At 41.9% G+C, this 26,819-nt stretch overlaps 1 protein-coding gene and 8 non-coding genes across 9 annotated transcripts; 8 read left to right on the plus strand and 1 right to left on the minus strand.

The window, feature by feature from the left end:
- Nucleotides 1-704: 704 nt before the first annotated feature.
- Nucleotides 705-14,525, minus strand: LOC110167905 (NACHT, LRR and PYD domains-containing protein 3-like). Its single transcript, XM_020933300.2, has 15 exons — nt 14,380-14,525; nt 14,031-14,123; nt 13,893-13,956; nt 13,429-13,612; nt 10,841-12,599; nt 10,431-10,598; nt 10,212-10,367; nt 9,871-9,917; nt 9,092-9,648; nt 3,324-3,379; nt 3,035-3,219; nt 2,674-2,918; nt 1,618-1,734; nt 1,117-1,267; nt 705-1,018 (listed from the first exon to the last, which is right to left on the minus strand). The coding sequence occupies exons 1-15, from the start codon at nt 14,523-14,525 to the stop codon at nt 705-707; spliced, it is 4,242 nt and encodes a 1,413-aa protein (XP_020788959.2).
- An 8,163-nt stretch (nt 14,526-22,688) lies between these two features.
- Nucleotides 22,689-22,761, plus strand: trnav-aac (transfer RNA valine (anticodon AAC)). Its single transcript has one exon. It is a non-coding gene; the product is annotated as a tRNA-Val (tRNA).
- A 1,310-nt stretch (nt 22,762-24,071) lies between these two features.
- trnav-aac (transfer RNA valine (anticodon AAC)) lies at nt 24,072-24,144 on the plus strand. The gene has a single exon. It is a non-coding gene; the product is annotated as a tRNA-Val (tRNA).
- A 202-nt stretch (nt 24,145-24,346) lies between these two features.
- trnav-cac (transfer RNA valine (anticodon CAC)) lies at nt 24,347-24,419 on the plus strand. Its single transcript has one exon. It is a non-coding gene; the product is annotated as a tRNA-Val (tRNA).
- A 433-nt stretch (nt 24,420-24,852) lies between these two features.
- On the plus strand, nt 24,853-24,924 carry trnad-guc (transfer RNA aspartic acid (anticodon GUC)). The gene has a single exon. It is a non-coding gene; the product is annotated as a tRNA-Asp (tRNA).
- A 426-nt stretch (nt 24,925-25,350) lies between these two features.
- Nucleotides 25,351-25,423, plus strand: trnav-cac (transfer RNA valine (anticodon CAC)). The gene has a single exon. It is a non-coding gene; the product is annotated as a tRNA-Val (tRNA).
- Nucleotides 25,424-25,625: 202 nt separating this feature from the next.
- On the plus strand, nt 25,626-25,698 carry trnav-cac (transfer RNA valine (anticodon CAC)). The gene has a single exon. It is a non-coding gene; the product is annotated as a tRNA-Val (tRNA).
- Nucleotides 25,699-26,132: 434 nt separating this feature from the next.
- Nucleotides 26,133-26,204, plus strand: trnad-guc (transfer RNA aspartic acid (anticodon GUC)). Its single transcript has one exon. It is a non-coding gene; the product is annotated as a tRNA-Asp (tRNA).
- A 426-nt stretch (nt 26,205-26,630) lies between these two features.
- Nucleotides 26,631-26,703, plus strand: trnav-aac (transfer RNA valine (anticodon AAC)). The gene has a single exon. It is a non-coding gene; the product is annotated as a tRNA-Val (tRNA).
- Nucleotides 26,704-26,819: the final 116 nt, after the last annotated feature.

Genomic DNA, 26,819 nt, shown 5'->3' on the forward strand with positions numbered 1-26,819 from the left:
AAATGATATTCCCTAAAAAATGCTGGGTTATTTTTTTCTACCCAACTGCTGGATTAGGGCTGTTGGGTCATTTTCTTGGGTTATTTTTACAGAGTTGGGTCATTTTTCTAAACCCTACGTCTGGGTCAACAGGTTGGGTTAGAGTTGGTTAGTTTCAAATCTAACATAATGATAGACATTCTCCCGCCTTTTTTCCCGTCTGCATTCTGTGTCAAATTGTCTCAAACAACTCAGTGAATTGGGTCAAACACAGACTCTTCAACAGTCAACGGTGGACATGACTCACCTCACCTACAGCTCCAGACAAACATCTGTTAAAGGTATTTAAACATGTTTATTACTTTATCTTTGTGATTTTATTTGAAATGTAACACAATTTAATCATTTTGTGCCAGTGCCATTTTGTGTTGTAATGTTACTAAATAAATGATAACTAACTAAATAAAAAAAGCTAGTTAGCTAGTCTTTAAATGTTAGTAACTGTTAATAACTACCTGCTTAAATACATGAACACTGTGTTTTTTTATGAGTCCTACATGAATCCACTTAAATTGGGTTTGATTTTATATTTTTCAATATTTTCCATTTGTCACAGTCAGTGCATTCCTAATATTTATCGTTAAAAAGATGTTTGCACAGGCCACACACTGCCCAGCTTTAGAAGAGAAACACAAGAACAAGGTTCATCTAAAGAAGACTTATTTTCATGAATCCTCAGTCCTGAGTTTCTGGCAGAGGTCTGACCACGGGTCAAGTTCACAAAAGGCTCGGATCAAGGCTGAAGTTGCTGCGTGGCCTTTCTGTAGCACAGTGTCCACCAGGTATCGGGCTTTGTCTTCTCTGCTATTCAGCCTTGTGCAACCTGCTTCCTCTGCAGTCAGAACCTTCTCCCGCTGAAGTTTATCCAGGATCTGTTTCAGCACCTCATCAGACACTCTCTGCACAAACTCTGGACGCACCGACCATAGCTGCAGCTGGGGACTTTCCTGGGGCCTCCTGTCTTCCCCCACAGTGACCTCTGAAACACAGAATCAGACCTGATCAGCTCCTTCATACACAATACAGACACACACAGCAGAGAACCAAACATACAGCTAAAGATGACATGTGACTGACCAGTCAGATCCAGCTTGTATCTCCAGACCTCTGTGTCCTCTGTGCTGCCCTCCTCTTTCACTGAGATGGAGACTAGACCACAGTCCGTTGGCAGGCACACCTCAAAGGACGGGTGGAAGTTGGGCTCATTGTCCATATCGAAAAGCGCCCACTGGAGGACAGCAGCAGATTTCAGTACTGGGGTAAACTAAACCAATGCCAGGTGTCCTCCTCTGCACCTCTGCCCCCTGCCACTCTGCCCCTGCCACACTGACCTCTGCCCCCTGCAACACTTGGGCGTGGGTTTGAATGAGTCATTAGGTCACATTAGACTGTGTTAGGGTCACATTAGACTGTGTGAAGTCATTAGTTGTGTATTATTAAGTAAAACCATGCTGCTTTGGTCAAATACACACTGTAGTTGTCGTAGCTGTTGTAACAGTAAGTATGAGCTGGACACACCCTGCAGTCAGTGTAAAGCCAGTGTAAAGTCGATGTCAAGCCAGTCTGAGCTGTCCTCACCTCAGGCTGGATCCTCTTCGCTGTGGGACAGGTCACTTTGTAACGTCTGTTTATGACCAGTTTACATTTGGAAGGAGCCTGAATGTACATTTTGGTGGTGCGCTGTTTCTTCTCCACCTGAAACAGGTTTATTAAGGAGTATTCCAGTGAAAGGTTAAACAAGCCCTGTGTGTGTGTGTGTGTGTGTGTGTGCGTGTGCAATTTACAATTTACTTTATTTATTTAAAACAAGGACAGTGCACAGAAAACATTGGACTCATAGAGAAAATATGCTCTGTGCCAGATTTATCTACAAGCTCCTTTCTATCCACAGTCCTTGAGCATTTACAAAATGCATAAAAAAAACATTTACACATTAAAAATACTCAAATTCATTGCCATCAATATCCTCTAAAATGTTCATTTACCGAATTCATCAGTATAATTAGTATAAAATACAATTTATCAGCAACATGACCATCAAGACAAATGTCATGTGTCAAACTCAAAACATTTACATCTACACAATACACCTGTAGTACAATCAGTCAAATTAAATGTTTGAAGGAGCTTAAGCCTTTACCCATAAGAGAAAGTGTGGTAGTTAGTGCAAGTTTTAAGTTCAGCTGGAAGCGAGTTCCAGTTTTTTGCTGCTGTGTATGAGAAAAATAACTGTCCCATTACAGAACGTTTAAAGGGAATGGTCAGATCAGAATTTACAGATGAACAGGATGTCCTAGTCATCTGCTCTGATCTTATCTGGAAGAAGCCTCTTAAAGGAGGCGAAGTAACGCTGTGGAGAATTCGATGGAGCAGCTGCATCTCAGAATAAAAAAATCATATTATGTTTGACGTGTTGTATCTATTCAGGCTGTTACAATAATAAAGTTATTATTATTATTATTATTATTATTATTTAAATAAAAAAGGGTTGCTTATAAAGAGTCTTTAATGTTTAGAGCATGTTTAAAGTGTGTGTGTGTTTAATGTGTTTATGTGTTTAATGTGTGTGTATGTGTGTTTAATGTGTCTGTTCATGTGTGTTTAATGGATGAATGAATAATAAACGCTCCGCACCTGGTCGAAGGAGATGTTCCTGGGCAGGAGGAACATGTTGACTTTGGGTTCTTGTAGTGTGCAGAAGAGCAGCACCTGCCCACTGATCTCCTTGTATTGGTCAAAGAACTTCATCAAGAGCCCAAACAAAGAGAGGCCAGAGACAGAGATCACCACATGGCTCTGAGTGATCTGCTCTGGCTCCATCAGGCTCAGTCCACTGTCACTGATGTGTGCCACAGACAGGTCCACCGTGGACAGGTCCACTGCAAATATGCAACAGAAAAAGTAAGAAAGAGGATGCAGAGGAAGGTCAGAGGAGCAGAGGAGAGGAGGAGAGGGATAGGTGGTCTAGAGGAGGGTCAGAGGAGCAGAGGAGTACCGTGCTCTGGTTCACAGTGCGGCAGGTGCAGTTCACACAAAGCTTGCTCTGGACACTCGATCTCATACAGAGGTCCTGCAGGAGTTCTGCCCGACGACTCCAGAAGCGCTTCATCCCATTGGACGATTCTGTACAGGAGCTCCACCTCCTTTGTCACCACAAACACCAATCCAGTGGAAGAGCATCTGAAAGCCCCAGACCCAGGGCATCTGAACCTGGATAGATCAAGAGTCTAACCCACAACCTCCTCACAGGATACCCACTCTTCCACACCACTGTATACTTTTACCTGAAGGAAACATGGGCAGACTTCAGCGACACCTCTGGGACGAAACCCATTGTTTCCTGCAAAATTCAGACATCAAAGTATATATATATATATATATATATATATATATATATATATATATATATATATATATATATATATATATATATATATATATATATATATATATATATATATACTGTGTATACTGTGTATACTGTATATGGACTGTGTTTTACCCTGTGTTGGGAGGGTCTGGGCTCTGGCTCCTTGGACACACTGGGAGAGATGCGTGGAGCACAGTCTCGAGTATCATGTGACCACTCTGACCAATCAGAGTGAGGGGAACTAGAGCAGAGCAGAGCGAAGTCAGAGCGAACGATTAAAAAGCTGTTTTTAAAACAACTGAAGGATTTTAAGGTGCGAAAAAATTTATGATCTACAAGTAGGTAAAAATCTGACCCTTTTGAAAACTGTAGGTGCCCTGTCAGCCCCTGTCAGCCCCTGTCAGCCGAACATGAGCAGTTTGTGATTACATTGTGCTCTATGGGAAAAATCCTTTCTGGACAGGAGGCATCTTTTCGCCACTATGGCAACTCAAGACAGCTACAAGCAGCAACACCTTATCCAGTTATTTTGATAGATCCATGCCCAGGGGTCAAATCCTGACCATAGACTCTTTATATAAATGGGCATGGCTAATGCACTAGCTGCCGTGTTCTAAGATGGAAGTGAACATGGAGGCTCTTCTGGCTCCTTCTGACTCTGGCTCCCATTGACTTACATTTGATATAATATTGTGTTCCCTCTCTCCCCACGCTCTGTACCTGCTTCTGTGAGCCTCGGTCTGTTTGTATTAACCCTCTCTACATGATCCTTTTATCTTTTTTATTCTTTTTTTTTTTTTCCTTTGCTGTTTTGTCCGTCAAAAAAAAAAAAAAAAAAAATCCTATTCCTAATACAGAGCTGGTTTCCAAATTCACTCCTGTAGCCGTTAGCAACAGGAGCTTCATTTGAGTGGCCCTAAACGCTGTGGGTGATGCCACACTCACTCAGTCCACTTCTTTAGTCTATGATCCTGATCAGCCTGTTATTCTGTCATTCTCTCCATTCATTTATGTGTCTACACTCCCACTCAAATTACTCTGTATTTCCCAATTTTCACTCGAGATTCCGGTCACGCAGTCATGTACACCTGTTGGCCAATCACTTGCTCTCATTTTGTAATTTCATGTCTATGGTCACATAATCTGGCGCTGCCTATTGGGTTTCTTTGATCATATCATGGTGATTCAGTCGGGTTAGATGCAGTGGAGGTGCCAGAGAAGAGCTGTGCAGCAGGTCTGTTTTTGGTTATTTTCCTTCTCTATTGCTTGTAATTGTGCGTGACACTCATTGGTTTAAATAACTGGCCATAACGGCTTGTCAAAGCCTGATCCCGTCAGATCTCAGAAGCTCAGCAGGGCTGGGCCTGGTTAGTACTTGGATGGGAGACACCGGGAAAATCAGGTGCCACAGGGGGGCGCCAGTCATAAAAACTGTTGTTGTGTCCTTAGGCAAAACACTTCACCTGCATTGCCTAGTATGGAAGTGGTGTGTGTGAGTGATGGTGGTGGTTGGAGGGGCTGATGGTGCAGATTGGCAGCCTTGCTTCTGTTAGTCTGCCCCAGGGCAACTGTGGCTACAGTAGTAGTTTACCACCACCGAGTCTGGAGTGAATGAATAATGCTCTGTAAAGTGTCTTTGAGTGTCCAAAAAAGCGCTGTATAAAACTGATGCATTATTATTATTATTAACTCATCGAGCCGTCATCATTATTTCCCGTCATATAGGCTCATGTAAGTAAGTAACTAAGTTTATTTTATATAACAGACATAAGTCACAAAGATGCTTCATGCATCATTATTCATTCACTCAGTGGTGGGTCATTCCACGCCATTTCACCAAATGAACCATGCACTTCAACCTCAAAAAATTTTGAAAAATGTACCAGCTGGTCCCTTTCTATCATGTACCAACCTTGTAAAGTTTTTGTGATTTCTGGTCATTACTTTTTAAGTTACAGCTCATTTTATGAGGGGAGTATGTGTCAATTTTCAGGCCCAAAATCGCATCATTTTTTCTCGGTCGTTTTCACAGGTCGATATCTCTGTAAGTATCACACATACAGGGCTGAAATTTTGTAGGCTTGTACTCCTCTACTCTGTGTTCAAAGAACATCTATCAAAAGTTTAGTATCTCAATTCATTGTCATTTTATATGAACTTAAAAATGAAAAAAACAAAAAAAAAAAAAAAACGTTCATTTCCGTGGCGTACCATGTTTAACCCCTTTTTAAACCTACTTGTAGGTGTAGGAGACCCTTAAATTTTTTTGAGAATCAAGATATGTACTAGGACTGTTAAAAGAAATCACCAAATGTTGAAAATTTTAAATAGGTTATGTGAGGGTCCTGTTAAAAACAAGAAAATGCAACATGGTCCGATTTTCACATGTAATTTATGGCATGTGGGTAGTGATAAAAAAAAAAAAAAAATTATAATTTTTATTTGAAAGATCAGAAAAAGACCTTTCATATGGTGCTAAATATATGTATTTTATGAGGCTCCTTCAATTTTTTTATTGTATCTTGAACATTCACATTTGAGGTTTTGGTCACAGTGCAAGACACAATGACACGAGTAAACAGTGACCATGTACTGTTTTATTCCAGCAGCTAAGGTCACTAAACATTTAAAGATTGAATCAAATGGTTTGATAATAATTTTGATGTGACAAGTTATCTGACATCCAAGAGAACAGCTGTAGATTATTCTCATATTAAAGAAACAATTAAGTCATGTTCAACAATATGATATTGTCTTCTCTTAGTTGTGGACGGCACATTGATGTTCAAAACTGCAAACGTTACAATAGATTTAGATGTGCAAGGAACTCAAACATCCGGAAGCACCCAAGAGGTGAGGAGACAGTTCCCTATCGTGTTCAGATCACCTGAGCAGGTAAAGAAAGTCTCATGGAGCCTTAAATGGAAAGTGTTAAGGTTGTCTATTTAAGGGAAATTTCAGGATTTGTGGGAATTTATCGCATATAAAAAATCATATTCATCTTTATTCTGGGGTGAACCTATATAGTTCCAAATGTCAACAACCCCAGTCAACATGGTCAACTGAACCATCTAAAACCAGTCCACCAGGATGAAAAAGCCTTCACAGGTTGAGGAGAATTCTGGTAGTCAAGCTTGTGGGGACTGTCCATGCTGTCGTGACCTCGGCCAGAAAATCAAAAAGCTTTGGGACAAACTGCAGGTTTATGAAGATGTGCCCACCAATACTGATGATGAATAAGACATACATGTTCTGTGTTCTGGGTTTTTACATAATTTGTAACACATCCTGTTGATTCATTCTTGTTCATTTTTCATGTTTGGGAGCTTTAGCTGCTGGAATAAAACATAGTACATGGTCACTGTTTACTCGTGTCATTGTGTCAAATGTGAATGTTCAAGATACAATTAAAAATTGAAGAAGCTTCATAAATCACATATTTTTGGTAGCATAGGAAAGGTCTTTTTCTGGTCTTTCAAACAAAAACTATTCAAAAAATTTTTATCACTACCCACATGCCATAAATTCCATGTGAAAATCGGACCATGTTGCATTTTCTTGTTTTTAACAGGACCCTCACACATGACCTATTTCAAATTTTCAATATTTGGTGAATTCTTTTAACAGTCCTAGTACATATCTTGATTCTCAAAAAAAATTAAGGGTCTCCGGCACCTACAAGTAGGTTTAAAAAGGAGCTGGGGAAGGGGAAATGAACAAGTTTTTTTTTTTTTAAAGTTCATGAAATGACAATGAGTTGAGATACCAAACATTCCATAGATGTTATTTGAACACAGAGTAGAGGAGCACAAGCCTACAAAATTTCAGCCCTCTATGTGTCAGATATCGACCTGTGAAGACAGCTGAGAAAAAAATGATGCGATTTTGGGCCCATAAATGGACACATACTCCCTTCACTAAATGAGCTGTAACTTAAAAAGTAATGATCGAAAATCACTAAAACTTCACGGAGTTAGTACATAATAAAGGGACCAGCTGGTAATTCTTTCAAATTTTTTAAAACACATGATGAAATGGCGTGGAATGACCCTGGTGGTAAACTACTTGCAGACTGATCTCAGTCCAGAAAAGTGCAGAAAAGAAAAGATACTGCACAGAACTCTCAAAGTCCCAGGCGTCTGGTAGAGGAACTGAGCTGGATAAGGGTGAGAGACCAACCAACATGGAAGGTGAGGAACACGTTGTATATAATATATATATATATATATATATATATATATATATATATATATATATATATATATATATATATATATATATATATATATATATATATATAATAATCTATCTATCTATCTATCTAGATAGATAGATATTTAGATATATATACACACACGCAAACACATACATACACATGTAATATGTACTATATTACTGACCTTTGTGAAAATATTTTGAGGTGCTCTTGATAAGAGTCTGTTTCATTGAGCGATTCAGCCGTATTTGGTCCTGTGTACTGAAACAAAGCACACACAGCACACACAGTCAGCTCCAATCTCCTAATATATATATATATATATATATATATATATATATATATATATATATATATATATATATATATATATATACACTATACTGTATACTAGTCTTAAAGTGAGTTTATTTAGTCAAATATAAAACTGCTCTGATCATGTATAAAGCAAGCAGCATCAAAAGGCCCTCACCCGGCACACATGCCCCTCCTTCGCGAATTCCCCGACATGCTATTGTTGTTTCCCGAGAGCTGCCCAGGCCAACACATCCTCCACCAGAAAAATTACATAGTGCACCTTAAAAATTTTTAGGAGTCTTTGCGCCCCTGCTGGGCAACCGTGAAAAACGCCCCATGTCAGTAATATATATTTTTTGTTTCTGGTCGTTCATAAAAAAGCAGTTTTGCAAAAAATTCTGCAATGCTGCACATTTCCAGCCTGATCCATAAAGTCATTGACACCCATGCTATATTTTTTACGGTGTCACCATAGCAATGACATAAACTTTTGATGTTATTCCGATGGCAAAATCAACAAATCGCACAAACTTTATCAATTTCACTCAAATTTGAATCATGAGTGGACACCCTGAGCCTGAACAGATTGATGTAAGGACATACAAAAATGGATGTAATAGTGCCCCCTAGATAATATGTATGGAACAATAAAGTTTTATTTGTCATAGATATAAAAAATTTGGTACGCACATTTGTGCCTCGATCAAAATACTCAGTGACACCGACACCCCATTTACATGGGCCTTGCCAATGGGATGTCCTTACACAAACTTTTGGTAGCCAGATGCATTATGGTAATGACCAAATATCTGTAATAATTGATTTATTATGATTATGATTATGATTATGATTATTATTATTCATTTATTTTATATGTAAAAATTTAGAAAAATGGCAAGGTTAAGTTAGGAGTTAGGGTTGGGGCTATGGTGAGGATTACGACTAGTAGGGTTATGTTTAAGTTTAGGCCTAGTGTTAGGGTTGAGGCTAGGAGTTAGAGTCGTAGTTGGGGTTTACGGTTATTAGGGTTAGTGTAGGGTGTGTTGTTTGAGGGTGTGACGCATGTGAGGGCCGATTATTGCCGCCAGCTATATTCTTTTGTTCTCATTGTTGTGTCCTCATTGTAGGACAAGTTCAGTTTCTCTTCTGTTTTGTCTCATATCATTTACCAGCGTCACAGAGGAATTTTTATCCCCCAGTGCAAAACCAGGAAACAGAGGCTCAGAGAAGGACGACGAGAAGGTCCAGAGGTGGAACAGTTCTCCATCAGAGGAGACCTCATAGAAGGACAGAGCTCCAGCCTCAGAGTCCAGGAACACGCCCACTCTGCCAGACAACACGCCTTCTTTACTAGATGACACTTCCCCTCTCTCTGAGTGGTGGAGTCGTGTTGCGTTGCTCTTGTGCCAGACGAAGTACACTCCATCACCATAGATCCTCAGACTCCAGGAGTGATCATTGTTTCCAAACTCACACTCCCGTTCCTGTCCCCTCCGTCTGATCTCTTTGTAACTCCCTGCTATAACAACCCTCCCGCTCCAGTCCACCTCCCAGTAACAGCGCCCCCTCAGGCCAGTGCGGCTCAAGACCTGAGCGTGGACTGTGAACCTGTCTTCGTGATCTTCATACTTCTGATCCACACCCACACGTGTCACACTCCGATGGTCCTCAGACAGAAGCAGGCGTCTGTGAGCTGTGTTTGGGTCCAGAGAGACCTTACAGGAGTCTGAAACACAAGCACTTCATCTCATTTTTTTGTTGTGATTGTGTCTATGTTTAGTGGACCACACCTGTCACACATCTGTCACACATCAGTCACGCATCTGTCACACACCTGTCATGCCCCTGATTTGAAATGTTTAGATTTTAACCCTTTGAAACAGAGTGAATTGAATGATCTGAGCTCTTCACTGCACTTTACTGTGTGTGGGAAACAAAACAGACTCACATTTCCTCAGACCTGGAACCATCCAGCGCTCTCCAGCAGGATCCAACCTGAAACACACAGGTCCAGTTTAGACTAGACCAGGACCAGACCAGGGTCAAAGACCAGACCAGGGCCAGACCCTGACCAGGATCAAAGACAAGAGACCAGAGACCAGACCTGGACCAGACCTGGACCAGACCAGGGCGGACCAGAGACCAGAGACCAGAGACCAGAGACTAGAGACCAGAGACTAGAAACCAGAGAACAGGACCAGACTAGAGACCAGACCAGAACCAGACCAGGACAAGACAACAATGTTCTCTCATCTGACAGACAGCAGGGGGTGGTCTCACCTGACAGACAGCAGGGGGCGCTGGTCTCGTAGAGCAGTCAGGAGCTCGGCAGAGGGTCCTGGATGGTTGTAGCTCAGGTCTAACTCTGTGAGGTGGGAAGAGGCGGAACTCAAAGCTGAGGCCAGAGCAGCCCCACCCCTCTCTGAGACCAGACATCCAGACAGACTAAAGACACAACATTACACACATGTGGACACAAGGGGGCAGAGTGCATCAAGGGAGTCTCACCTGAGTGTCTCCAGTCTGCAGGTGGTGCTCTTCAGTCCAGAACACAGCAGCTCCACTCCTGAGTCCTGGAGGTCGTTGTGACTGAGATCCAGGTGTGTAAGACTGGAGGAGCTGAGGACTGAGGCCAGAGGAGCACAGCTGTGAGGGGACAGACCACAGCCACAAAGACTGAGGACAGAGACTGACATTAGAGACTAGAACCTCCACACAAGCATTTAAATACAGTCTAAGGAGAGAGAGGAACATTAGAGACTAGAACCTCCACACAAGAGTTTAAATACAGTCTAAGGAGAGAGAGGGACATTAGAGACTAGAACCTCCACACAAGAGTTTAAATACAGTCTAAGGAGAGAGAGGGACATTAGAGACTAGAACCTCCACACAAGAGTTTGAATACAGTTTGGACTCACAGGGTTTTGGTGGAGGCTCTGACCACCGGCAGCAGACCTAGGAGAGCTGTCTCTGAGTTCTGGTATTTCCTCAGGTCAAACTCCTTCAGGTCTGAATCTGAGGACAGTAAGACAAAGGACAGAGCAGACCACTGAGCAGCAGACATGGTTCCATCAGCGAGGTATCTTCTCATGTTCTTCTGTATCTCCTGCACTAGACTTTGGTCATTGAGCTCGTTCAGACAGTGGAGCAGGTTCAGACTTCTCTCTGAAGGCAGGCCCTTTTCATCCAGCTTCTGTTTGATGTACTTTACTGTCTCCTGATCGGTCCGGTCACTTTCTGTGTGAGTCAGCAGACCCTGCAACAGCCTCTGATTGGTCGGCAGAGACAGCCCCAGGAGGAAGCGGAGAAACAGGTCCAGGTGTCCGTCTGGACTCTGTAAGGCCTGGTCCACAGCAGAGCGGTAGAAGGCCTCAGGGTCTGGACTCTCAGAGGTATGTGTTGCCTCCAGCAGGTTCTCTCCAGAGCTGTAGAAGGTCTGATGGACGTGAAGAGCAGCCAGAAACTCCTGCACACTCAGATGAATGAAGCAGTAGACCTTGTCCTGGTACAGGCCTGGCTCCTCTCTAAAAACCTGTGTGAACACTCCGGAGTACACTGAGGCCGCTGCAGCGTCCAGCCCACACTCGCTTAGGTCACTCTCGTAGAAGATCAGGTTTCCTTTCTGCAGCTGCTCAAAGGCCAGTTTTCCCAGAGACTCCACCATCTCTCTGGTCTCTGGAGTCCAGTGAAGTTCCTCCCCTGATCCCTCGTGGTACTTGATGTTCTTGATTTTGGCCTGCACCACCAGGAAGTGGACGTACATCTGTGTGAGAGTCCGGGGCAGCTCTGGTTCTGTTTGTTTCAGAAGCTTCTGTAGAACTGTATAGAGGATCCAGCAGAAGATCGGGATGTGGCTCATGATGTGGAGGCTGCGGATGCTCTTGATGTGGGAGATGACAGCTTTGGCGTGGTCTTTAAACCTCTTCCTGAAGTACTGCTCCTTCTGCAGGTCAGTAAATCCTCGCACCTCTGTCACCATGGAGACGCACTCGGCTGGGATCTGACTGGCCGCCGCAGGGCGCGTGGTTATCCAGAGGTGAGCAGAGGGAAGCAGACTGCCCCTAATGAGGTTCACCAGCAGCACATGCACTGAGGCAGACTCTGTGGCGTCTGTCAGGACCTGGGTTTGGCTGAAGTCCAGAGGAGGTCTGCACTCGTCTAGACCGTCAAAGATGAAGAGCACCTGGAGCTGTTGGAAGCTACAGAGATCTTTGGATGGACTGAAGAAGTGGTGCAGCAGCTCCACCAGGCTGAACTCTGTGTTTCTGAACACATTGAGCTCTCTGAAAGTGAAGGGGAACAGCAGCTGGAAGTCCTGATTGGCCCTGCCTTCAGCCCAGTCTAGACTGAACTTCTGAGTCAGCACTGTTTTCCCCACGCCAGCCACACCCTTCGTCAGCACCAATCTGATTGGCTTTGGTAAATGTGGGTGGGCTTTAAAGAGATCTTCACATGTGATGGTGATCTCCGGAGCGGTCGGTGTCCTGGACTTGAACTCCATGTGTCTGACCTCATGTTCCTGGTTGACCTCTGAGGCTCCACCCTCTATGATGTAGAGCTCTGTGTAGATCTGGGTCAGGGGGGCGGAGTCTCCTGCTTTAGCCACACCCTCAAACACACGGCTGAACCTCTGCTGCAGATGCCTCTTCAGTTTATCTCTGAATCCAACTTTACTCCCTTTAAACAAGATGCAAGTGTTAGAATGTGAATGTGAATATTTTACATGGGGAGGGCATCTGACACACAGGGAGGGCATATGACACACAGGGAGGTGTAACCCATGTGATTTAAAGTGCCCACACCCTGTCACTGCACCCGCCTGTCATATTACCAAGAATGCCTCTCACCACTTCCTGCCCTGATGCTTCTTGCTACCGCTCACTGTAGATATCGTGCTGGTTGTGCTCTTGAGGCGGCATGCCAATTGTCAGTATCAACTTCTACTTTGCTTTCAGTATCAACTTCTACTTTGCTTTCTTCCAGAGTATTCAACTCCCCGCTCAGTAGTCAGGTTTATTCTTTGTGATGGCAACTCTACTCAACTTCAGCTGTGAGTCTGTGATGGCGAGCTGTGAACACCCCACCTTGTGTTAGGAGATCAAACTATTTTTCTGTCTTGCTGGATCTAAAACCAAACTCTAAGAACTTTGAATCTCAATCTAAACGGCTAATGGACTAAACCCCAAATGGACAATATATGATCACATAGGACTCTTGCATTGAACTGAAGTTGCTTGTGTTTTGTTTTTGCTTTACTGTATTAAGTCTTTAGTCTATAAGTCTTTATTATTCTTATTATTGCCAACCTAATACTAATACATTCTTAAATTCTTCATATTATCAACTTTATTTCATGTCCATTTTCATTCACTTACCCTATGGTTCTTTAGCAAATCTGTTTCTGACAAGTTAACTATTGCAATCAGTCTGCCTAGCCAACAACGTTACAGAGGGCATCTGACACACAGGGATACAGGATAATGGGTGGCCATCTGGAGGTTCTTACTGCTGAGCAGGCGCTGGGCCAGATGCTCCTGGTCCATCCTCTTCAGGAAGTCCAAGGTGATGTTCAGAACCTCTCTGCTCTCATCCTCCTCACTCTCGGAGCATTCTGGGTAATTTGAAGCCAGGAGCCTGTGGAGCCTCTGCAGCTGCTGTTGTACAAACCTCAGGACCTGCTCCTCCAAAACCTGGAACCACACACTGCCTGAAGAAGTGTTCTGAGTGTGACATCACCCACAGCATTCAGCTCCAAATGAAGCTCATGGAGGCCGCAATTTAGAGCGGCTACTACAGTCTGAATGTGATCCCAAAGAGCCAATCAGGAGCAAAGCTGTTGAAGGGAACTACAAAGGAACCAGGGCTGTCTCCCCCAACCCCTAGACCACACATACACAGTGTGTGTCTCTGTCTCTGTGTGTGTGTGTGTTTGTGCGTGCGCGTGCGTGTGCGTGCGTCCATAGCACCGACCTGGAAGATGGAGTCCAGCTCAGCTTGAGGCTCCTGACCAGAGGGAATGCTCGGGCCTTCATCTCTGTTGACCAATAAAAACAGAGTCCTGGTTTAGTCCTGGTTTAGTCCTGGTTCAGTCCTAATTCTAGTCCATACCTCTGATGTGAGTCTTTAAACTCTTGATTCCAGTCTTTGGAGGAGTCACTTGTCAGAGATTCTGCAGTGGGTCCATAGGGGGCACTGTCGTCTCTGAGGAACATTCACAGATGTATTATATATAATGTAAAACAGATTAAAGGTTTGGAGTGTGAAGCATAAACACATAACATCTTTAAGCGGGTTCTGATGGATGTAAACGTGTGCATTTATCTGAACGGCTCTCGCTGACAGTCGGCAGAAAAACGCCAAACTCCAAACGCCATGACAATGCTTTGAATCTGATCTGAAGCTGAATGAGACCAAAAGTCAGACTTGACCTAAATCCAGAGGAGACAAAAGCACAAACATCTTTCCCTCCACAAATGCTTCTTTGGTGAAGTACGTCTGTCTGCTGCTCTGTGATTGGTCCACCCCGGCAAGTTTGAACCTGTCAGCGGGAGTGAGGAAGGACTGTCTAGAGTTTGTGAACTCACCAGTATGGCTGGAATCCATCTTGTGGGCAAGATTAGTACAGAGGGAAGAGCTTTTGTCAAGCAAAGATGTCTGTGCTTTTTTCTCTGCTGGATTTTCCTAAAGTTTGCTTTATTGAAGCTTATTAAATCAATGTTGACAAAAGTAGCACAAAGCCCTCGTGTCCCCCAAACATACTCCTGACATCAAGCTGTGTCCAAGCCCCCATGAAGGCAGGGGGCATATTTATAAGTGAGAGGAGGGAGAGAGGAGGGGGATTGTAGTGTCTTTCCTTTCACTTAATGGATCAGAATCAACGGAAAAAGTTCTGTGTCCCAAATCAGACTCTTGTTCTTGGGCGCTGTAGCTCCTCTTGTTTAGTCACATCTTTAAAAACATCACACTTTGACTCTGAGTCCATTTTCCGTGATGTCATTGATCCACTGATCTAGCCTCAGAGTCACCGGGAGCACAAAGCACCACTTCAACCTCAGGCCTGATTTAGCTTTGGTCACACTCTATATAAAGCCTTTTGTCAGACTCTGAACCTATACACAGTCTTTGGTCAGACTCAGTCTTATTTCTGTCAAGGACTGAGTTGAGGCTTGAGTTGGAGTTAATTCCAGTTCAAGATTATAGGGTAAGTCGACTTAAATGCCTTTGATGGAATAGCCCCTTTAACTTGTGAGGCTGCAGTGGTCTGCCATCCTGGTAGACCATAGTGTGACTGTAACACTGACCTGAGCTTTGCAGAGGCTCCACTTTGGTCTTTTTTAAAGTCGATGCCCAAGTCTTTGGAGAAGCTACTGCTCAGGGAGACTCCGCTGGGGCCAGGACCTGCTTTAGACCTGGAATAGTCCTGGTTTAGTCCCGTTTCAGCTCTGGGTCTATGTCCAGACCCTGACCCTGCTCCGGAGTTCTCCATTTTTCTGCAAACATAAAAATAAAAAAAAAGTCTTTATTAAGTTTTATATTTCACATTTTGCGCTTGCCTGTTTCCAAAAAGACAAACTGAACAAACTCCTGTATGTGCTTTGCTTTTGGATCGACTGAATGAGGGGAGTGCATTTCCGAGGTTTGAATGAAAACATTTCAAATCAAAGTAGAAAACAGGAAGAATGAAACATATTGTGAATGGCTGATGTCTCTCGGCTCTCCTTCTGTGGGCTTGACTTTCAGCTCTGGACCAATGAGTCTGGACCGCACTTGTAGCTGAGTCATGAGTTTTTTAAAGTCCTGTGCTGTGCTGGAGCTCCACGCCTCTGCTGCACCATTGCACTGTCAAAGTTTATGATCATTAAAGCAGGTGAGATGGTGGCACCACTGGACTCTGCCCTAATAACACTCACAGAGGTTTGTAGAGAGAGAGAGAGACAGTTGATTCTGTGAGAGACACCCTCGCAAAGACAAACCAAGTAGCACCTAAAACAACACTGGAATTTACTTTTGCCGAATCCCCTGCTGATAGATAGAGCAAATGGGAAAAGATCAAAAGACTTGGTGTGTCACTCCTCTTGGACTGATGCCAACTTTTACGACCAATATCTGCTACAATAAATTTCACCCTTCTGCTAACTTCTTATCAGCTAGACTTTGTAGTGCCCTGCAACATACTGGCCTTGACACCGGTTTGTGGACTAATCCAATCCATTTCCAGTACAATCTTCCTGATGTAATGATTTCCTTATATTGGTGATAATGTTTTATTTTTAATTACTTATTGTCTTACAGGAAAATGACTTAGTATCTCATTAGGCTGAATCAATGATCTCAAAGTAATTCAGTTATTAGCCTGAATAAGCCCACAGGTGATCTTGGTGTATTTTTGATATAATGGAGTAAAACTAAGAATGACTGTGTAACGGGAATTCAACTTTAAGACATAAACAGAATAATAGACAAAGTAACGCCTACAAACCTAAAGATTCAGATTTCCAAGTTATGCCCACTGCAGCTGTGAAGAAACCACGGCGCAAGCGTTTTTACTCTCTCTGTTCTATACTGCTCTATTTTTAATTTTTATTTTTTTAACATCTATCTTTCACTTCCTTTGTTTTTTTTTTTTTTTTTTTCTATGGGTTTTGGCCACAGTGTGCATCTCTAGCCGAGGAGACGTAATGCTCACAACCTTTTGGGACACAAAGGAGCGCACTGATGCTTTAGCCAGAAACATAACTTTTATCTAATTTTCCTTGGTTCCAAAATATTTAACTGCTGCATCACTTTTACGTTTATGTTAAGTTACTAGTGACTTTTTGTTAAAGACACGCAAGTTGAGAGACTCAAGAATTGGCCCTTCTAACACTTTGACGACCGCTGTTGGCACCCTGGGCGACTCACTGCCACACACAGCTGCTCCGGACCTCCATGTGGACCGCTGTGCCTATGACCCAGCCTGAGATGACACCTCCCCACGCCTGTGACCCTGCCCGAGGAGATGCTACCCTGCATCTGTACCCGGCCAAGATGGTTTTGTGCTGTGTCTGTGCCCCGCATCATAGCATCTGAGTCCCAGACCAGTAACAGCGACTCCACCGGTACCCTGCTCTGGACCTGAACCTGGTCTTTCGCATTCACCTGACCAGAGAAACTGATCAGTCTGCTGACCAGATGACCTATGCATTTATTGGTAAGAGACCTGATCCAAGCAGTGATCGTGATTTTGCAGAAATTGGCACAGAATATCAAAATTGCTTCCTCTGCCCCTTCAAGCTTCAAGTTTCAAGACCTCTACGCTATTTAAAGTTGAACCGCCATATTTAACTACCTCACGTTGTTAACATTCGGTGCACAAGTGCTTGTTTGAATATCGTAAGGAGAACTTTGAAGTATTAAGTGCTTAATCTTTGCCTGCTTTGATAGAATAAACCACACCAAAGAATTCTGGTTTTAGTGAGTTATTGAGTAATTTATTACTTAAGTCCCTAACTGGGTACTTCCCTCCTTCAGACTGGCAGATTTGTGATGACCATGGTTCCGTTTTCTCAAATTCTTAGGAGTTTTGGTCCTCCGCATACTATTGTTATAATTTTAACACTAAACCATTAAACAGATATCTCACTTACACAATTCCACACATAGACACACTACTGGTTCTATAGTCCATGCTAAAAGAGCAGTTTAAGGCGCTGGATTTCTTCTCCGTCATTTTCTCTGTTTTAGTTAGTTTAGTTTAGTCTAAGGACACAAAAACAGCATGCACAGATTGAGGTCTCTAACCCCCTGGTGCTCACATCGGACCCCCATCCAAGTACTAACCAGGCCAACTCCGCTTAGCAAAAGAGTAAGCTCAGATCAGACATCTCCAGGTAGAAGAACAGACACACATAGAGTGTCTGTGGATTTGAGGAGCAAAAATCTGGACCAAAAGATCTTAGTTGAGGTCAGAGCAATGGCCCTCGAAATACTCTCTGCACGTCCCTAGAGCCACTTGTGTTAAAGACTGTTACAGCAGAGAGACATCAGCATTGTAACAGTTACACCAGGTCAGATCTCTTACACCATATCAGGTCGCTTACATCAGATCATGAAATCCTACTGGTTTAAAGAAGGTTCTAGGTAAAGAATTTTGAAGATGTTTGCACGACAGCATGGCGCGGATGAGACACGCTGTCTGGCAGGCAACGTATTCTCTCGCAACAAACCTGAGATATTTAAAACCAGCGATGATAAAGTTCTTGTGGAAGATGAACTTTTGAATGTCATAGTTGTGAAAATGAGGACAATGAGTCACCATGAAATTGTATTGCTTGCAATAATTTTAGCTTGAAGAGCATTGAATCCTCTAAGAAAGTTCTGCTTGAGGTCTGCACTAATACCTCACAACGCTGTTACGCACAAAGGCGCACTAAAGGACATCAGTAATATGAAACTGTGCTTAAGAGTGCTACATGATATCTTGGTATATCTCCCCCATGTAAGGGGAAGATTTACCAAGATTCGTCTTGCACTATCTGGATTATTTGCCTCTGGTGTCCTTTAATCATATTGATGTCTTAGAGCTACTAACTTGGATGGAGCAATTGAACATGAAAAAAGCTTACTGAGGAGCAAACAAGGGTTTGTGAAAATTATATATGTAAATATGATTCTGTTGTTAAGGTTTTAATGATAAGAAATGTGCTATTTTGAATGTATACGTGTCTTATGAGTCACATAAATTGGAAGATGAATTTTTAAATAAGCATGCAATGAATCATTTATTGACGATAACAGTTCAACTTCTGTGTTCGTTAATGGAGATTGGAGATCTGACTTGTCAGATAAATCATTTGCTTTTGGGAATCTCCTTTTGCAGTTTTGTGAAGACAATAACTTAATTTTATCAAGCAAAATACTTTTGCCAGGCCCTCACCTCATGGTTGGATCATTGTATTTGCATAGCAGATGCCCATGCCTCTTTGAGTACTATTGACATTTTGTATACCTTTTCCACTTCTGATCATATACCTCTAGTCATGTCTTTAAATGTGGATAACATACTAGTACTTGTGATGAAAGAAAATGATGGCCACTCAGCTAGACTTGACTGGTCTAAAGTAACTTAAGTCATACATTATTCCCTCCATGTGTTTTACTGACTTTTCAACTCATGAGTCCTGCCCAATTCTATTATTTTTGTTGTTTTGGTTCCTGTCATTAAAGACAAGGCTGTTCATTTAAATAGTTTGCTGAACTACAGACCTATTGCCCTTGCCAGCATTCTCTCCACAGGTTTAGAAAACATATTGCTCGCAAGATTGGAAATGTATGTTTTAACTAATGACAGTCAGTTTGGATTCAAAAAGGGACATGGAACTGATATGTGTATTTATTCACTGAAAGAAATAGTTGGGAAATATCTTTGTTTGAATTAATCTATATTTCTGTGTTTTATTAATACCACCAAGGGATTTGATAGAGTAAACCACAACAAATGAATTTTAAAATTAGTCAGTAGAGGGGTGCCAAAATATTTGATTCAAATTTTAGTGTTCTGGTATGCAAAGCAATTAATGAGAATGAAACGGGACAACAGAGGCCATTCATGTGAGTGACCTCTTTTTAGTTCATGTATATATTGAGGCACTGTCTACAGAGTTAAACAATTGTAAAACAGACTGTGTTGTTGATCAGCCATCGCTGGAATGAATCTCCAAGAATCACCTTAGTTTGGCTTTGCTGCTTTTCCCCTTGTCTTCTTCTTTCAGCGACCTCAAAAACAGACTTTCTTTTGTGGTTAACTGCTCGTAGATTCTTGTCTGCCATTGCAACAAACTTTGTGCTAACTGTGAGGGAGATATAGGTTAAAAAAGCCGCTAAGAACTGTTGCGTTGGTGGAGTAAACAGCGTCTGTGCGTCTTGTGTCTGTGGACTGCGTGACAGTCGTACGTAAACCACGTACCGGCAGCGCACAGGCAAGTCAGTTACGCTAGAAACGTAGGGAGTTTGATTGACAGCCTATCAGCTAACAGATAACGAGGCAGTTTCGTTATCTATTGGCAAATGTTTAGCCCCACCATGTCCAGAGTTGATGAATTTTTATTCTCTTTTTTTTGGTCATCATAATTACAAGGCTACTGCATCTCTACATCTATTTGAAACAAAAAAAATCCTCCATACAACCTTTAAGTATAATCCCACAAAGAGTAACATCATGACTGTGAGGAGTAACGAGGATAAAAATATGAATTTTCCTGTCTTCAAATGATGTGATCAGTCTCTTGAGCCCTCTAAAGAGACCAGAGACCTTGGTCACTTTGTGATAGATGATTGGCAGGATGACAGAGACATCAAGAGACAGTGTTGTAAACTGTATGCCAAGGCAAATATGCTGCTAAGGAAATGTAGTACGTGTTCTCATGATATTTAATGTTCTCTGTTCAGAGACTATGGTACTCTACTGTGGACCTTCTGCAGGCTCACTGTGGCCTACAATGACGCCTTTAGGCTTCTTCTGCAAGTGCCCAGGTGGCACATTGCCAGCCAGCTGTTTGTGGACGCTCACACCCCTACATGAGGCACTGTTTAGACATTTAATGTACACATTTATGTAGTGCCTGGAGGTGTCTGAAACTCCATCGTAATGACTGTGACCAATCTTTAAATGAGCTCATGCTGTTTATATCTCTGCTCTGAGAAAGCACTGGGCACAGAAACTCCACACTTTTTAATTCACTTTATGGACTAATTTGGGTGCATTGTATTTTTTTTTCCTTTTTGTATCCAGTTTGTCTTTTAAATTATGTACCAAATAATATTTTTGTCTGAAATAAACATTAATAAAAGGCAACTCTTACCTGCAGCTCGAAACACGACTGATTCCTGTGAAGCAGTTCACCTGAGCAAAGTCCACAGAGCATGTGTTTTATCAGCTACACACACACGTATGGTGTTGTTGCTCTGCTGTCTCTCTCTTATATTTATAACTGCTACAAATGAATGGAAGTCATTGGGAGTCAATGGGAGTCAGTGTGCGACCCCATTTATTTGCTTATTTAGCTGAGCCCCTATGGGGTGTAGGGCCTGTTGCTTTCAAAATGATGAGTGCTTTGGCTCTCATCTTGCACACAAGATGATTTAAAAATATATATTATTATGGCCATGCCCCCTGATAAAGTACAAGTCTGCCATTTTGGGTTGAACATTCTGAAATACTGAGTCAACATTTTTGGTTTACATGCTTCAAAGCCACAAATTTCCATTGGAATTTTTTTTTTTTTTTCCAATGGGTCAGTCCACGTCAGTTCAACCAATGAGTTAAACCCTACTTTGCCAAATTTTGATGAAAATTGGTATGTAGGTAAATCATAGCCGGATAAGCCAAAATTTTTTATTTTAGTTCGATTGGACCAAAGGTTTCCGAGATATCACAATTTAATTTTTAATTTCAAATTGCATTTATTCAGCAACTACTGGTCCAATATCAAAAATGAAGGTATCTCCTGAAAGGGGAAATCATACGGATTCCAAACCTGACATTCATGCAGATTGTGCATTTGAGTACTTTTGAGATGAATTACCTTTTGACCTATATTTTGACCTTGAAATTGACAATAAGGGACATGCCTGACCACAGTGACACCAACAGAAAAAAATTAGCCCTATATGTCTACTACAACATATAACATCTTCAGACATGCCAAATTTCCATTCAGAGTATACGGCTTGGTCATGTTTGGATCCTTTATGATTTCCCCTTTCCAGACATACCTTGGTTATTGGACCAGTAGTTGCTGAGTAAATGCAATTTGAAATTCAGCGACCACGCAAAAAAGTGAAAAAAAAAAGAAATTGTGATATCTCAGCAATCGTTATCCGATCATGCAAAAATTTTAGATTTTGGCTCTTTTCGCTGTGACTTATCCATACACCAATTTTCTTTGCAATTGGAGAATGTGAGGGTCCAAATTGCAATTTTTTGGGGTGAATTGAGGTGGAACAACCTCAGTGTCCTGATTGCACAGTCAAAGCTTGGTTGGGCTCAAATTTGAATCAGTTGTAAAACTTTCTTGATGAAGCCTACTTATTGTGAAAGAATAAACAGAACACAAGAAAATTTTGCATGGAGGGTGAAAAAAAAAAATATTATATATATATATATATATATATATATATATATATATATTTATTTTTTTTTTTTTTTTTTGCTACACATGAAGTATTCAGTGGCAGCTTTACTTTTATGCACAGCGGATTTTAAGCTCCACAAGCATTATGGCGCACCAGAAAGAGATGAGGCAACTTTATTGAACTGCCCACATTAACAAGTCTCCACGCAGCCAGGGATTTGATTCCCTGACGAGGAGTTTATCTATCCTTTACAAACCTGGTGAAGTTCACAGTTGAGTCTAACCAGTGTGAGCTATAAGATTTCCTTTGTTTTATGAAGTACCTTAAAAGAGTTTGTTGCATGTGCTTTATGTAATGTAGTGGCCAAGTTTGGCTTACACCCCTCAAAAGACTTAGACAACTTGACCTACCTTTCTCTCAGAAATGGAGTCCACCTTGCAGCACCAATAAGAACAATGCCAGTTCATTGTTTTTCTCCACAAGAAATAGAAAATCTCCACTGAAAGCAGTGAGTGCAGCAAATGGTAATATTGTTGATTTAGTCCTTCTAACTGGGAATCTGTGATGAATCAAATCATGTTAGTGGCTGATGCGAAAGCTAAGGTTGGGTTTAAGGTCAGCCTAAATTTGGTTGCAGGAAGTGCAACGTGAATGGTTTCTGTAGTGTAGTGGTTATCATGTTTGCATAACATGCAAAAGTTCCCCAGTTCAAAACTGGGCAGAAACACGCACAAGCTCTTTGTTGAGAACTTGGCTGGAACCGTTCAAAAGAATATGGCAACTTCATCAGGAATCATTCTCAGATTTGCAGTCAGTGATGCATAGTACTCTACTGCAAGTGCTAGAGCTAGAACAATGTGAAAGGAGATCAAAACAGTCACCTTGTTCAAAGCTCAATGCAAGTTAATATTCTAAGGTTTAGAGGCAGATATGCATAGTTTTCTACTGTAAAATCATGTGAGTGGCTGATGTGAATGCAGAACTCGGAATTAAGGTCAGCATAAGTTTGCGTGCAGGAAGTACCCTGTGTATGGTTTCTGTAGAGTAGCGGCTGTCACATTTCCATAACATGCAAAAGGTCCCCACTTCGAAACTGGGCAGAAACACAGGCTACTAATTTAGTGTTTGCTCAATACTTGGCTGGAATTATTCCAACATTTACGGCAAATTCAAAAAAACGTTATAAGGTTTACAGGCAGATATGCATAGTTTTCTACTGCAAGTGCTGGTGCTACAACAATGTGAGAGGAGAACAAACTTACAAGAAAAGTGGTCCAGTTTTCAAAGAACGTTAACTGCCTTTTCTCTCATCAATAGAGTCCCACTGGCAAAATGATTATTTATCATGAAACAATTGCCAGGGTTATTCCAGAATATCCCAGTCTTAGAGATGAAGGTATCCTGTGTGTGTGTCCCAAAATGCTTATTGCAACTGGCAAAATTGTTGGTTTAATCCTACTAACTTTGTATCAAAGAAATTGATACGTTCCTGTGGCTGGTGCGAGACCCATGACTTCCAAGGTCTAGAATACTTTTCTGTCCTCGTTAGTATAGTGGACAGTATCTCCGCCTGTCACGCGGAAGACCGGGGTTCGATTCCCCGACGAGTAGTTTAATCTATCCTTTACGAACCTGGTGAGGTTCACAGTTGAGTCTAACCAGTATGAGCTATAAGATTTCCTGAAAAGTGTGTTTTATGAAGTACCTTACAAGAGTTTGTTGCATGTGCTTTATGTAATGTAGTGGCCAAGTTTGGCTTACACCCCTCAAAAGACTTAGACAACTTGACCTACCTTTCTCTCAGAAATGGAGTCCACCTTGCAGCACCAATAAGAACAATGCCAGTTCACTGTTTTTCTCCACAAGAAATAGAAAATCTCCACTGAAAGCAGTGAGTGCAGCAAATGGTAATATTGTTGATTTAGTCCTTCTAACTTGGAATCTGTGATGAATCAAATCATGTTAGTGGCTGATGCGAAAGCTAAGGTTGGGTTTAAGGTCAGCCTAAGTTTGCATGCAGGAAGTGTACTTTGTATGGTTTCTGTAGTGTAGAGGTTATCACATTTGCCTTACATACAAAAGGTCCCCAGTTCGAAACTGGGCAGAAACATCTACAAACTCTTTGTTGGAACCTTGGCTGGAACCATTCAAAAGAGTATTGCAACATCTTCAGGAAACATTCTCAGGTTTGCAGTCAGTGATGCATAGTACTCTACTGCAGTTGCTGGTGCTAGAACAATGCAAAAGGAGATTGAAGTGTTCATAGCAGGTTAACCTCCTTTCCTCTGATGAATAGAATTTTGATGAGTGTGGTTTCTGTAGTGTAGTGGTTATCACGTTTGCCTCACACGCAAAAGGTCCCCAGTTCGAAACTGGGCAGAAACACAAGCTACTAATTTAGTGTTTGCTCAATACTTGGCTGGAATTATTCCAACATTTACGGCAAATTCAAAAAAACGTTATAAGGTTTACAGGCAGATATGCATAGTTTTCTACTGCAAGTGCTGCTGCTACAACAATGTGAGAGGAGAACAAACTTACAAGAAAAGTGGTCCAGTTTTCAAAGAACGTTAACTGCCTTTTCTCTCATCAATAGAGTCCCACTGGCAAAATGATTATTTATCATGAAACAATTGCCAGGGTTATTCCAGAATATCCCAGTCTTAGAGATGAAGGTATCCTGTGTGTGTGTCCCAAAATGCTTATTGCAACTGGCAAAATTGTTGGTTTAATCCTACTAACTTTGTATCAAAGAAATTGATACGTTCCTGTGGCTGGTGCGAGACCCATGACTTCCAAGGTCTAGAATCCTTTTCTGTCCTCGTTAGTATAGTGGACAGTATCTCCGCCTGTCACGCGGAAGACCGGGGTTCGATTCCCCGACGAGGAGTTTAATCTATCCTTTAAAAACCTGGTGAGGTTCACAGTTGAGTCTAACCAGTATGAGCTATAAGATTTCCTGAAAAGTGTGTTTTATGAAGTACCTTACAAGAGTTTGTTGCATGTGCTTTATGTAATGTAGTGGCCAAGTTTGGCTTACACCCCTCAAAAGACTTAGACAACTTGACCTACCTTTCTCTCAGAAATGGAGTCCACCTTGCAGCACCAATAAGAACAATGCCAGTTCATTGTTTTTCTCCACAAGAAATAGAAAATCTCCACTGAAAGCAGTGAGTGCAGCAAATGGTAATATTGTTGATTTAGTCCTTCTAACTTGGAATCTGTGATGAATCAAATCATGTTAGTGGCTGATGCGAAAGCTAAGGTTGGGTTTAAGGTCAGCCTAAGTTTGCGTGCAGGAAGTGTACTTTGTATGGTTTCTGTAGTGTAGAGGTTATCACGTTTGCCTTACACGCAAAAGGTCCCCAGTTCGAAACTGGGCAGAAACATCCACGAACTCTTTGTTGGAACCTTGGCTGGAACCATTCAAAAGAGTATTGCAACATCTTCAGGAAACATTCTCAGGTTTGCAGTCAGTGATGCATAGTACTCTACTGCAGTTGCTGGTGCTAGAACAATGCAAAAGGAGATTGAAGTGTTCATAGCAGGTTAACCTCCTTTCCTCTGATGAATAGAATTTTGATGAGTGTGGTTTCTGTAGTGTAGTGGTTATCACGTTTGCCTCACACGCAAAAGGTCCCCAGTTCGAAACTGGGCAGAAACACAAGCTACTAATTTAGTGTTTGCTCAATACTTGGCTGGAATTATTCCAACATTTACGGCAAATTCAAAAAAAACTTTATAAGGTTTACAGGCAGATATGCATAGTTTTCTACTGCAAGTGCTGCTGCTACAACAATGTGAGAGGAGAACAAACTTACAAGAAAAGTGGTCCAGTTTTCAAAGAACGTTAACTGCCTTTTCTCTCATCAATAGAGTCCCACTGGCAAAATGATTATTTATCATGAAACAATTGCCAGGGTTATTCCAGAATATCCCAGTCTTAGAGATGAAGGTATCCTGTGTGTGTGTCCCAAAATGCTTATTGCAACTGGCAAAATTGTTGGTTTAATCCTACTAACTTTGTATCAAAGAAATTGATACGTTCCTGTGGCTGGTGCGAGACCCATGACTTCCAAGGTCTAGAATCCTTTTCTGTCCTCGTTAGTATAGTGGACAGTATCTCCGCCTGTCACGCGGAAGACCGGGGTTCGATTCCCCGACGAGGAGTTTAATCTATCCTTTAAAAACCTGGTGAGGTTCACAGTTGAGTCTAACCAGTATGAGCTATAAGATTTCCTGAAAAGTGTGTTTTATGAAGTACCTTACAAGAGTTTGTTGCATGTGCTTTATGTAATGTAGTGGCCAAGTTTGGCTTACACCCCTCAAAAGACTTAGACAACTTGACCTACCTTTCTCTCAGAAATGGAGTCCACCTTGCAGCACCAATAAGAACAATGCCAGTTCATTGTTTTTCTCCACAAGAAATAGAAAATCTCCACTGAAAGCAGTGAGTGCAGCAAATGGTAATATTGTTGATTTAGTCCTTCTAACTTGGAATCTGTGATGAATCAAATCATGTTAGTGGCTGATGCGAAAGCTAAGGTTGGGTTTAAGGTCAGCCTAAGTTTGCGTGCAGGAAGTGCATTGTGTATGGTTTCTGTAGTGTAGTGGTTATCACGTTTGCCTAACACGCAAAAGGTCCCCAGTTTGAAACTGGGCAGAAACATCTACAAACTCTTTGTTGGAACCTTGGCTGGAACCATTCAAAAGAGTATTGCAACATCTTCAGGAAACATTCTCAGGTTTGCAGTCAGTGATGCATAGTACTCTACTGCAGTTGCT

This window comes from Boleophthalmus pectinirostris, unplaced genomic scaffold (assembly GCF_026225935.1).
Source record: "Boleophthalmus pectinirostris isolate CB_2022bp ecotype Guang Dong unplaced genomic scaffold, ASM2622593v1 HiC_scaffold_14, whole genome shotgun sequence".
NCBI classification, from domain to species: domain Eukaryota; kingdom Metazoa; phylum Chordata; class Actinopteri; order Gobiiformes; family Gobiidae; genus Boleophthalmus; species Boleophthalmus pectinirostris.